Consider the following 11,053-nt stretch of genomic DNA (forward strand, 5'->3'; position numbering starts at 1 on the left):
AATTTTTTTTCGAGTAGAGATTTTGGGTTTATTTCTTTTTATTTTATTACCATCATTATTACTTGTGGTGGAAATATAGTTTATTAAGGAAGAGAAATATATGATTAAAAATGGAAGCAGCTGGAATACTGGTCAGTCCAAGTGGACTTAAAAAGCCAGCATCTAGATGGTGTTTGAGGCAGGATCCCATAGCTCCGGTTGGTCAGGAGCTGGCTAAGGCTGGGTCTGACCTGGAACACCTGCTTCTGGGGCTTGGCCCCTCAGCTCTATCCCGGCCCTGCTTTAACTTGGCTTTTTGAGGCAGGGTCACACTAGGCTGCCCAGACCTGGAACTGTAGCTCTTCTGCCCTTGACCTTGATGTGCCCTCGTCTGCCCTTCCTGAGGTTAGGATGCATAGGCATGTGCCAGCAGGCCCAGCTTCTCGTTGTTTGTGGTTTTCTGTGGGGTTTTTCCTTACCTCATTTGTGAATGAGGTCATATTTTAAGATAAATTTAGTAACATGCCCAAACAATTCAAGCTTATATAGAAGTAGCTACATGGGTGTTAGTATTGAGCACAGATTCCAAGAAACAAAATTGTGGATTATTTATGTGCAAAAATGTAAGTGGAATTTTCCTGTAACTGGTAACCCAGAGTAAAGTGTGTGTGTCCTATTCGCACAGAGAGCAGAAGAGAAGGTGTCCAATCCCTTGGACCTGACATTCATCCATATGGTTGTGAGCTACCATAATATAGGTGTTGGGAACTGAACTTGGGTCCTCTGGAAGAGCAGCCAGTGTTGTTACTGAGCTGCTGCTGCCTCTCCACTCACTTTTAAAGAATAAAATAAAATTGCCCTCTGCTGGTTTTTTTCTTTTGTTTGTTCAGTTTTGGTTTTAGTTCCCAAACAAGCTGGAAAGGTGAGTTTTCAGGCTTGCTGTCCATATGGAAACAGTTTTCTTCAAGAAAGAGTTTTGTTTATGTTGGACTCTGTTCAAGAAGCATTAGCAGCAAAGAGAAGCAGCAGCCAGGGCTCTGCATCCGGGCCTCCCAGTCTCACCTCAGCTGACTGAGCAAGTCTGCTGCAGCACCAGACAGCCTTGTTCCTAGAATGGAGCGCTCCGTAACTTTAATTATTGATAACATGCAGAGCCACACACTTAAACTGCTGGGCTGGAAAATTAATTTTTCTCTCTTTTTTCATTGTGTAGGCCAGACCAGGCCAGCCTTGAACTCAGTGAATAGTTTAGACTGGCCTCACACATGGCTTCCTGCCTGCCTCAGCCTCCTGAGTGCTGGGATGCTTGCCAGCACATGAAGTTTCCTTTCATATCATTCTTCCTAATTTAAGGCCTTTGTTTGCGGAATGGCCTCCGTATGGAACTGTACAGATCAGGGCACCTTAGTATGTTGACAGTCACAAAGTGTCGCCACAGTTACCTTCAGAGCAGTGTCACATAAACCCCGCTCCCCAAAGTCCCCTATCCATTAGCAGTCACCCACCCCCAAATCCTAGACAACTTCTGATCTGCTTTCTGCCTTGACACATTGTCCTGAGTAAGAATTCATACTCTGCTATTTTTCAAAATAAGTGCTGTTTTCTCTTTTATTAAGACTTGACTGAGTGGCTGGAGAGATGGCTCAGTGGTTAAGAGCACTGACTGCTCTTCCGGAGGTCCTGAGTTCAATTCCCAGCAACCACATGGTAGCTCACAACCATGTGTAATAGGATCCAATGCTGCCTTCTGGTGTGTCTGCAGACAGCTACAGTGTACTCATATAGAAAAAAATAAATAAATCTTAAAAAAAAGACTTGACTATCTGTTTTCCAGGGGTTACGAATTTCAAGTATATATATTCTTGTTTTTGTTCCCAAATTTAAGCAATTAGAGCCCAAGTTTAGGCTGTTACATCTACAAGTAACTATTCCAGTATTGTCTTCAATACTGTCTTCAACCAAAGTTAAAGGAGCCACTTTTAATCCCAGCATTCTGGAGGCAGAAGCAGGAGGTGTGCTTGAGTTAGCAAGAACAGGCCAGGGCTATTCACTGAGGTATTGTTTCAAAATTAAAAAGAAAGTGAACTTTATCTGAACCTTTCAGACCTGTAGGCTTTTGTCACTGCCAGACAGATGAGGCTGTTTTAGTACACAGATATTAATGCAGTAATTATCTGGTTTTTCAGGGTTTGAATAAAATGTAGAGTCAGGCAAGGCTTTATTCTTTGACCATTTCCTTACCCATCTGTCGGCTGCTCAGAGTTTTCAAAGGCAGAAATACAAGCAGTGGGAACCCAGAGAAGACACAAGAATAGGGGTGGGGGACAGCAGTGAGGAGGAAAACAGAAAACCATAGACCCATGCTGCACAGAAGCCCCCAGTACCACCTTCCCTCTCCTGTTCGCAGTTTATTCTGTCTGAAATAGTGGGAGCATCTGGCCCTCTCTCACTGTTTACTCCTAATGTGTACTTTGTTTCTTAATGAGCAAGCTTGTGCCTCAGAGTCACTAACTGCTTCATTAGTAAGTCCTTTGTTCTCTCCACAGCTCTGGAAGGAGTCAACTTACTTGCACAGAAAATTCTGTCTGTAACACCCTTTCTCTTGTGGTACCCCATAATAAGAGACACATTCCCATGTGCCACCTGGGGCACACATATTGGGCACTTGGTTTAAGCTTTTAGGGCCAGTTTTGTGACTAGATGCTAAGTGGGGTCTATAATTAAGTAACTGAAAGCATTAGGAGTGCTAATGTCTCCCTGTCAGAGCTGTTCTTAATCAAGTTCAGTTGATTTATTATTATGTAAATAATGCTTATCACTGAAATGTCTGATGAAATGCACATCAGTCCTCTTGGGTTGGCAGAGCTGGAGAAGAATAAAACTGCATTGGGCGGGCTGGGGTGGTAGTCAGCAGAGGAACTAAATCACAGGCTGCTTGCACCTTGTCCTAGGTGGTCAGGAATCCATTGGCCGATCCCAACTCCTTAGTCACCACAGTTCTATCTTGTGCCTCAAATACAAAGCCTGTCCTGATCCTCTGGCCCCTGTGGTCAGGTGCACTTTGCTGCGTCCTTAACAGAAGCTATGGCACTTTGCTCTGCCATCGGTTGCCTCCTACATGTCCCTTTGATGAGGCTGAACCAGTGTTAGAATGATGTGCAGCATTATGGCCCACACGCTCATGAGAAACATCAAGTCCATGTGACACAGAGCTCTACCTGTTCCTGGCGTCCTCTCTGAAATGCAGGCACTGAGGTGAGGAAGCAAATTGGAAACATGCTTGTTTTTAAGTGTGCTTCTTTCTGCACAGAATTGCTGTCAGCTGACATGATCTGGTGCCTATCCTCAAAGAACACCTGTACAGGTGGGGCAGGGCAGGGCAGGGCAGGGCAGGGCAGGGCAGGGGCAGGGCAGGGGCAGGGCAGGGCAGGGGCCCCTCAGTGCTCCCACCACACGCTATGTAGGTGGCTCTCACTGTGCCTGCCTGGGCTGTTTTGCAAGGAAGACTAAAGAAGACATAGTCAGTGCTGGAGTAAATACTGGGATGGATAACAAAGGGGTACAAGATTAACAATTTTCAGCCCTCATAAAACTTTAATATTTCCTCTCTCAGTGTTATATGATCAGATATGCTTTGTTGCATACAACTACAACACAGTATTTCATAATTAATAATGTCAGGTTCACACTGAGAAAATGAAGTTCACTCACTCTGTTCCTCAAACTGGTCACTGCCTATCCCAGAGGGAAAACTCTAAAAAAAATTCCAGAAGTAAAAAGAATTGGATTTCCTGGAGCTCATTTCCACAGACCTTCTTAGCCCTCCCCAGTCTCTGCTGCCTGCCCTCAAGCATCCCTACTCAATCAAGTAGGGCAGGTGTGGGTGATTACAGGGAGGCTGGCAGTACACAGTTTAAGATGAGAGACATGGGAAGAGATAAGGCCCTGAAGTCAGTCTAAGCATAGAAAGCCAAAACTGGGTTATTGCAGAAACGTTGGGGGAGGGGTGCTGTCGTGGAATGCTGGGCAGTGTGAATGCAATTCTGGGAAGTTGAAATAACTGCTGAAAAAAATTGTTCAGCAGAAGTGACTTTGAAACCTAAACAGAAAGGATAAAAAATAAAAAGGTCAGATACTAGGAGCAGGGCAAGCATTTGAGAGAGGAGACCCCTAGCATGCATACCCCAGAAGCACGTAGATAGAGAATGGCAGGTGGGGGAAGGACAAGCCAGAGTGGATGGCCCGAAGGAATTTGAGATTAGACTTGCAGGCCAGGAGGGACAACTTTGAAACAGCTCACTGTTGTCTATTGTGCTGGGTAGTTTTATGTCAACTTGACACAAGCTGGAGCCATCTGAGAGGAGGAAGCCTCAATAGAGAAAGCCTCCGTAAGATCTGGCTGTAGGGCATTTTCTAAATTAGAGGTTGATGGGGGAGGGCCCAGCCCATTGCGGGTGAAGCCATCCCTGAACAAGTAGCCCTGAGTTCTGTAAGAAAGCAGGCTGAGCAAGAAATGGAGAGGGAGACCGTCAGCAGCCCCTCCGTGGCTTCTGCATCAGCTCTGCCTCTAGCTTCCTGCCCTGTTTGAGTTCCTGTCCTGACTTCCTGCAGTGATGGACTAAGATGTGGAAGTCTAGTTAACCCTTCCCGCACCCCCACCCCCACCCCATCTTTGGCCATGGGGTTGCACTATAGCAGTATTAGCTCTACTGGGAATTTCTGGACATGTTTTCTACTGTTGCTGCCGCGTCTTCCTTTCTAAACACTGTGCCCACTACTTGCTAAGCTGTTTGGTTTGGTTGGAGTAAAGTGTCTTTAGTTGTGGTTTGAAACATCCTAAAAATGAAGGAAATTTGAGGACAGCACCTTGCAGAGTTGTGGCCTGGTCCATGCTGTGGTGCTGCGTGTTACATTACTGAAAGAAATGGACGTGCATGGGAACAACCAGTCTGTAGAAGTGAGGACTTTGTCCTTCTGTTGTGAGCCTAGCCTCTCACGGCTAAACCATCTCTCCATCCCAGTGAAGACTTTCTTACCGTTTCATGTTAAACACTTTGCTGGCTTTCCATTTTCTTGACCAAGATTATAGATAAGCACACAACTTGAAGTTAGGAGAGCTGCTTTTCTCTGGGCTCAGAAACGCTCCTGGTGATTGCTGTTTGTGTTCGGGCCAATGCTGAGTGATTGTTTGTGCAACAAGATCCTAACAGCCTCACAATGAACCATTCTTTGGAATTTTACAAAGATGTCATTCTTGGCACCTAAACTGCGAGTCATTTGTGCCTAACCCATCATTTTCCATTTATGAGTCCAGTTTAATTAGAAGTAGTTTATGAGCAGTGTCCCATTTTCAAGTGTAATTTGAAGTGGCAGATGGCAGCCGTGCACATTACCTGCCTGCCCGAGCCTTTATGCTTACTCATTCACACTCATGCCTTCAGCAAAGCCAACTATAGAAGGTGTGGGAGACAGGCAAGCCGCCTGGGGAATCCAGGCCTCAGTTGGTTGCTGCCACCTGCTGGGGCCTGTTTGCCAGAAGGCTGTCCAGTAGACGGATGCTAAGCAGTCCCAGGACCTCACTGAATCTAGTTTCTCAGCTGTTAAGTTTCTAGAAGGCAAGCGTGGTGAGAGTGGTGCATGCCTTTAACCCCAGGACTTGGGAGGTGGAGGCAGAGGCAGGCTGATATCTGTGAGTTCCAGGTTTCAGGACAGCCAAAGCTACATAGTGAGACCTTGTCTCAAAAAGAAACAAGCTTCTAGATGGCGGCCTATCTATGGGTTAATGGATTGTGCTGCATTATTTCAAATCAGCATAGGTAGGGAATTGACTATTTGGTAACATGTGGTGTCCTGTTGTGTCGAGGTTCAGAGAACAAAGGATATCAAGGGCTCAGAAATCCTGGAATATTAGAGAGCTGTAACAGCCTCAAAGCAGAGGTCTTGGATCTTCAGAATCTGCTAGGGCCTTGGATGGAGAAAGGAAGAACACAGATTTGAGCTCAGTCTGGACAGCTTAATGAGACCATGACTCAAAAAAAAACCAAGGACAGGTTTGAGTCTGGTGGCACTTGTAGGCAGAGCCAGGGAGATCTCCACTAGTTTAGGGCAAGCCTGGTCTACATTGAGAGTTGCAGGCCAGCCTAGGCTGTATTGTCAGACCCTATTTATAAAGGAAGGGGTCATAGTGGCAAACACCTTTAATCCCAGTGCTCTGAAAGCAGAGGCAAGTACATTTCTGAGTTTGAAGCTGGTTTACCTAAGAAAGTTCCTGGGCAGCCATGGCCACAGGGTACAATCCTGTCTGTATACACACGCATGCCTTCATGCACACACAGGAGTTTGCTGAAGATACATACATAATGTGGTTTGGGTGATAGTGCGTTCCGTGCAAATATTATCTCGGCAGGAGCTCCTCGACCATCAGTGCCTCTCCTTTCAGTGAATGACACGTCCTCCTGCAGTGAGAGGAGCCGTCTCAGTCTTGTGACTAGTCTTTGAAGCATATATGCACAAGTTAGGTTGCTTGGGTTTTTATGGCAGAACACAACACTTGTGAATAATTAGCTTTCCTTCCTCTTCTGAGGTCACTGTCATCTGTATTAGTAAGTCTATAGTGGGTGCTTCCGTGGGTTTTGTAGTACCGTCAGCATAGTCCTAATTTCCCGACTCCAGTAATCATCTGTAAGCAGGTTCTGGGGACACAGAATAATGTGAGCCAAGCACGAGGAGCCTGCACCCTCATAGTTCTTGGTCTTCTCCCTGCTTTAGCAGGCCCAGGCAACACAAAGGTCGTACCTTTCCTTTTCCCACAGGAAACCTGTGTTTGAAGACGCATCTTAGGTCAGATGGGGTGTGGCTCACAATTTTATTCCCAGCACTCAGAAAACAGGGCAGTCGGGCTGGAGAGATGGCTCAGCGGTTAAGAGCACTGACTGCTCTTCCAGAGGTCCTGAGTTCAATTCCCAACAACCACATGGTGGCTCACAACCATCTGTAATGGGATCCGATGTTCTCTCCTGGTGTGTCTGAAGACAGCTACAATATACTTATATATAATAAATAAATCTTTTGAAAAGAAAACAGGGCAGTTGAGGCCTGTCTTTAAAGAAAAACACATCTTATAGAAGTAGGAATTCTAGATGCTTATCATATGCTTGCTTCTTAACTATTAGTTCCCGTCCCTACAGTGTGTGTCATTTGTGTGGATGCTCATTAAACTGCTGATTAACTCAGTCTGTGGACTGAGTCTGTTAAGTCACTGAAATCAAATCAGACTGCCCTCTATTGAATTCAGTAAACATTGAGCAGCCATTACCGTATATTTTCCTCTAGATTCCTCTCTATTCGGGACTTCCAGGCCTTTGATGCACATGCTTGTACATTTAATGAAGTACACATTGTAGAGTCAGAAAAACTGTTGAACCTTTTCATAGAAACCCCACTTGGGTTTCAAGGGTGCTAGTTTTTGTTACTGCTGAGTATTTAGTGTATGTCACTGTCAGTATTATTTCCTGCCTTGATAATCTCATCTGTGGAGGGTTTTTATGGTTTTGGTTTTGGTTTTTAGGGATACCTGAAAGAAATCTTGAAAGAAATCGGCATTCAGAATGTAAAAGGAATTCACAAGAATACGTGGGAGCTGAAGCCAGAGTACAGGCATTACCAAACAGAGGAGAAGAGCGACTGAGAGAAGCGTGTGCAACAGTTACACGCAGGCCTCTGCCACCATACGCTGACTGCCTGCCCACCCTGACAGGACAAAGACAACTGAGTCTGTCTGCCATTCCTCAGTAAACTGTTAAAGCTGGGATTCCATAAAAGTTTCTAAGTGTTTTTTGAAGAGAAAGATATTATTTATAGACTAGACTTGTGTTAAGCCATAGCATTCAGCAGGCATGCTGACAACACATACATGTGTCTGATACTCAGGAGACTGAGGCAGGCAAAGGGTGAGTGACTTTGAGACCAGTCTGGAATACACAGCAAGACCCTCTCCCATAAAAGGAAAACATTACATACAGTATGGGTAGGGTCTGGGGTTACAACTGCCTCTGTTCCCACTGGTTAGCTTTGCAAGTGTAAATGGAACATTTCCTAAATGAAATTGTATCTCTGAGGAACTAAGGTAAGATGGTGAAAGTGGGGGGAGGGAAACTATTAAAGGAACAGAGTCGAAGTTCCTTTTTCTGAAACTGAAGAGGGAACTTGTCCCTTTCTACAAAGGTAATATTTTACCTTCAAACATACGTTAATAAAGAGATCTGTTCCCTTTGTACTAAGTGGCAGCTTTTATCACTGGTTTATTTTGCCCTTGTGGTACTGGAAAGAGAAACAGTCCAAACTCTAGACAGTTAGTGTTCCGTCTGCAGAGCTGCCTCGTGGTTATGGGCACAACTGCTCTTGCAAAGGATATGAACTTGGTTCCCAGCATCCAAGTCGGTTTCTTTCTCAGCTGTCTATACTCCAGCGTCAAGGGATCCTTGCCTTCTTAGGTCTCCACAGGTTTCCACACATACGTGTCCATACATTCACACAGACACATGAATGAAACTAATTTTTTTTAAAAATCTCTTAAAATAACAATTGACAATTAAGTACCTTTCCAACTTCAAGATGCATCTCTAACCAGACATAAGCTCCCTGGAGACTGGCTTTGGCCTGGGAGTTTTACTTCCCCCTGTCTAGGCAAGGCTGACCCTTGGCTATCAGATTCTAGTGCCAACTGAATCGGGGCTGTTAGGTGGTGCGCTGAGATGGCAAAGGCAGGTGCTGTTCCCTAGAGCCTCAAACGCTCTCCGCGCGTCCTCAGCTGAGCGGATGGAAGCAGCACGTGTATGGATGAGTCTCCTCAGGACGACGAATGTCATGTGGTAAAGAATGTGAAGCAGCTGCCCCAACAAAGCAAGCACAAAGAGAAGATGCACATTCATCCTCTACGTCCGGATGCCTGCAGCCAAGCGGTTCAGATGCCAAAAGTATAAGCAAATGCTGTGTAGTTAAAGCAAGGGAAAACTTTTCACTAAGAGAAGGGCCTTGCCACGTTATTTGCTCTTGGTAGCATGTCATCAGAATTCCGAGGTTGAGTGCTGCTGCTCTGAGAGAGATGCTGTCTCTGTCCGCCCCCTGTAAACTACAGGTCTGCCTAAGGAAGGCAGTCCTAGTCACCACCCACCCTCGGCTGCCTTACCTGCCTCATTCTGGTGTCAGAGCCAAATGTGTCTGCCCCTTGTCTCCTTTTTAAAATCTTTTATTTATTGTTTGACGGTTTCATACATTTATTCATTGACCACATCCATTCCAACTTTCGCCCCCCTCCAATTCTTGATAACTGGAAGCCTAGTGTCCAGAACCCATGGGACAGTGTGAAAAGAACTGCAGAACTGAGCGTGCTGGGTACCTGCCACGTGCTTGGTAAATTATACAGCATGTACCTTCCCGCAGAGCTTGCCGTTTTGTTCTGAGATGCTTCCCTGAAACAAGGATGCTGCGTCTGTCAGAGTTTGCTTTATAGAGTCCAGTAGCATCACGATCTCATTAATAGAACATCCAGTTGGACATTACACTGGACTCTTGATGGGCTTACCTCTGGGTTACCCTTTTGGTTTCTCTGTGTCAGCCACACAGCCTGTTAGCTACCTTGCTATTCATCTAGTCAGTGAGAATATTCCAAAGCCTGACTTGACTTCCCATAAATATCCTGGAATAGCTGGACTTCCCAGAGACAACCCAGCCCTGGGGAGGGAACACAGAGTCAGGTTCACAGCAACAGGAAAGGGATGAACAGAGCCCTTCCACCAGCATTGCTGGGTGTAACCTAAGGAGCCTTTGTTAACTGGATGGAAAGAGAAAAGAAAGGTGGGTTTGATGGAACAGCAGCAGGCTACCATATGGGTCCTTTGATGGTCTGCTACTAACCAGACATCCTCTAGATGACAGGGGTGCCATGCCCAGGACACAGCTGGGACATTATTGGGCACTCACTCAGCTCAGATGAGGACCTCCAAAGAAACTTCACTGTGGCATGAACTTCAAAAGTAAACGCTGGGGGTTGGGGATTTAGCTCAGTGGTAGAGCGCTTGCAAGGCCCTGGGTTCGCTCCCCAGCTCCGAAAAAAAGAAAAAAGAAAAAAAAAAAGTAAACGCTGCTCTTTCCACAATGATGCTGAAGGAGAGAGACCTTTTCAGTTATATATGTTCCCAATATGTTCTTCATATAAAAGATTTCTATCAAAACTAACGAGATCTCTCAGAACCAATAACAAACTGTATGGTTTTAAGTGGGCAGTAATACAAACATGCGTTTCTTGATGGGTTGGATCAGTAGCTCATAAAGAGCTGTCCAACAATCGGTGGTCACTGGAGAAACAGAATTGAAACCACAGAAACATGGTCCATGCCTGCTAGGATAGACAACTTCTGTGGAAAGCTGACTCTCCGGGGCTAGTGAGCAAGGAGAGTAACCAGAACTCACATACTATCCATGCTCACAGAATGATGCAGGGCTTGAACAACATTTTAGAAGCTTCTTACAGACTTAGACATGCAACCCAGCAGTCCCCTACTAGAAGAATTAGATACATGTTTAAGAAGGGTCGGGCTGGAGAGGTGGCTCAGTGGTTAAGAGCACTGGCTGCTCTTCCAGAGGTCCTGAGTTCAGTTCCCAGCAACCACATGGTGGCTCACAACCATCTGTAATGGGATCTGATGCCATCTTCTGGTGTGTCTGAAGACAGCTACAGTGTACTCACATACATAGATAATTTTTTTTAAAAAGGGGGGGGGGGTTTCCAAGCATGGTAGTATACACCTTCAATCCCAACACTTGGGAAGCAGAGGCAGGCAGATCTATTAAATTCCAGGACAGCCAGGGCTACACAGAGAAATCCTGTCTGGGTCGGGAGGCGGGGGTGGGGGGTGAGGCGGAAGTGGGATTAGAGGAGGGAAAGCGCTTAGGTGTGTGCCAGGCAGTAAACCTATGCCAGATGGTCACATGGTAGGCTCCTCCACAGCGAAGACCAGGAGCTAATGCAGTTGGACCATCCCTGGGCCTTTGGTGGGGCCTCCTACTGTGCAGT

General features: G+C 45.8%; 1 protein-coding gene across 1 annotated transcript in view; it reads left to right on the forward strand.

Moving 5' to 3' along the window:
* The window catches only part of Gtf2f2 (general transcription factor IIF subunit 2), a 121,968-nt gene extending 113,710 nt beyond the window's left edge, over positions 1-8,258 (forward strand). Inside the window, exon 8 of the mRNA XM_032917430.1 lies at positions 7,547-8,258. Coding sequence (XP_032773321.1) covers positions 7,547-7,666 — 120 coding nt within the window. The 3' untranslated portion in view covers positions 7,667-8,258. The remainder of the gene's footprint in view (positions 1-7,546) is intronic.
* Positions 8,259-11,053: the final 2,795 nt, after the last annotated feature.

The sequence above is a fragment of the Rattus rattus genome, chromosome 12 (assembly GCF_011064425.1).
Source record: "Rattus rattus isolate New Zealand chromosome 12, Rrattus_CSIRO_v1, whole genome shotgun sequence".
Lineage (NCBI taxonomy): Eukaryota > Metazoa > Chordata > Mammalia > Rodentia > Muridae > Rattus > Rattus rattus.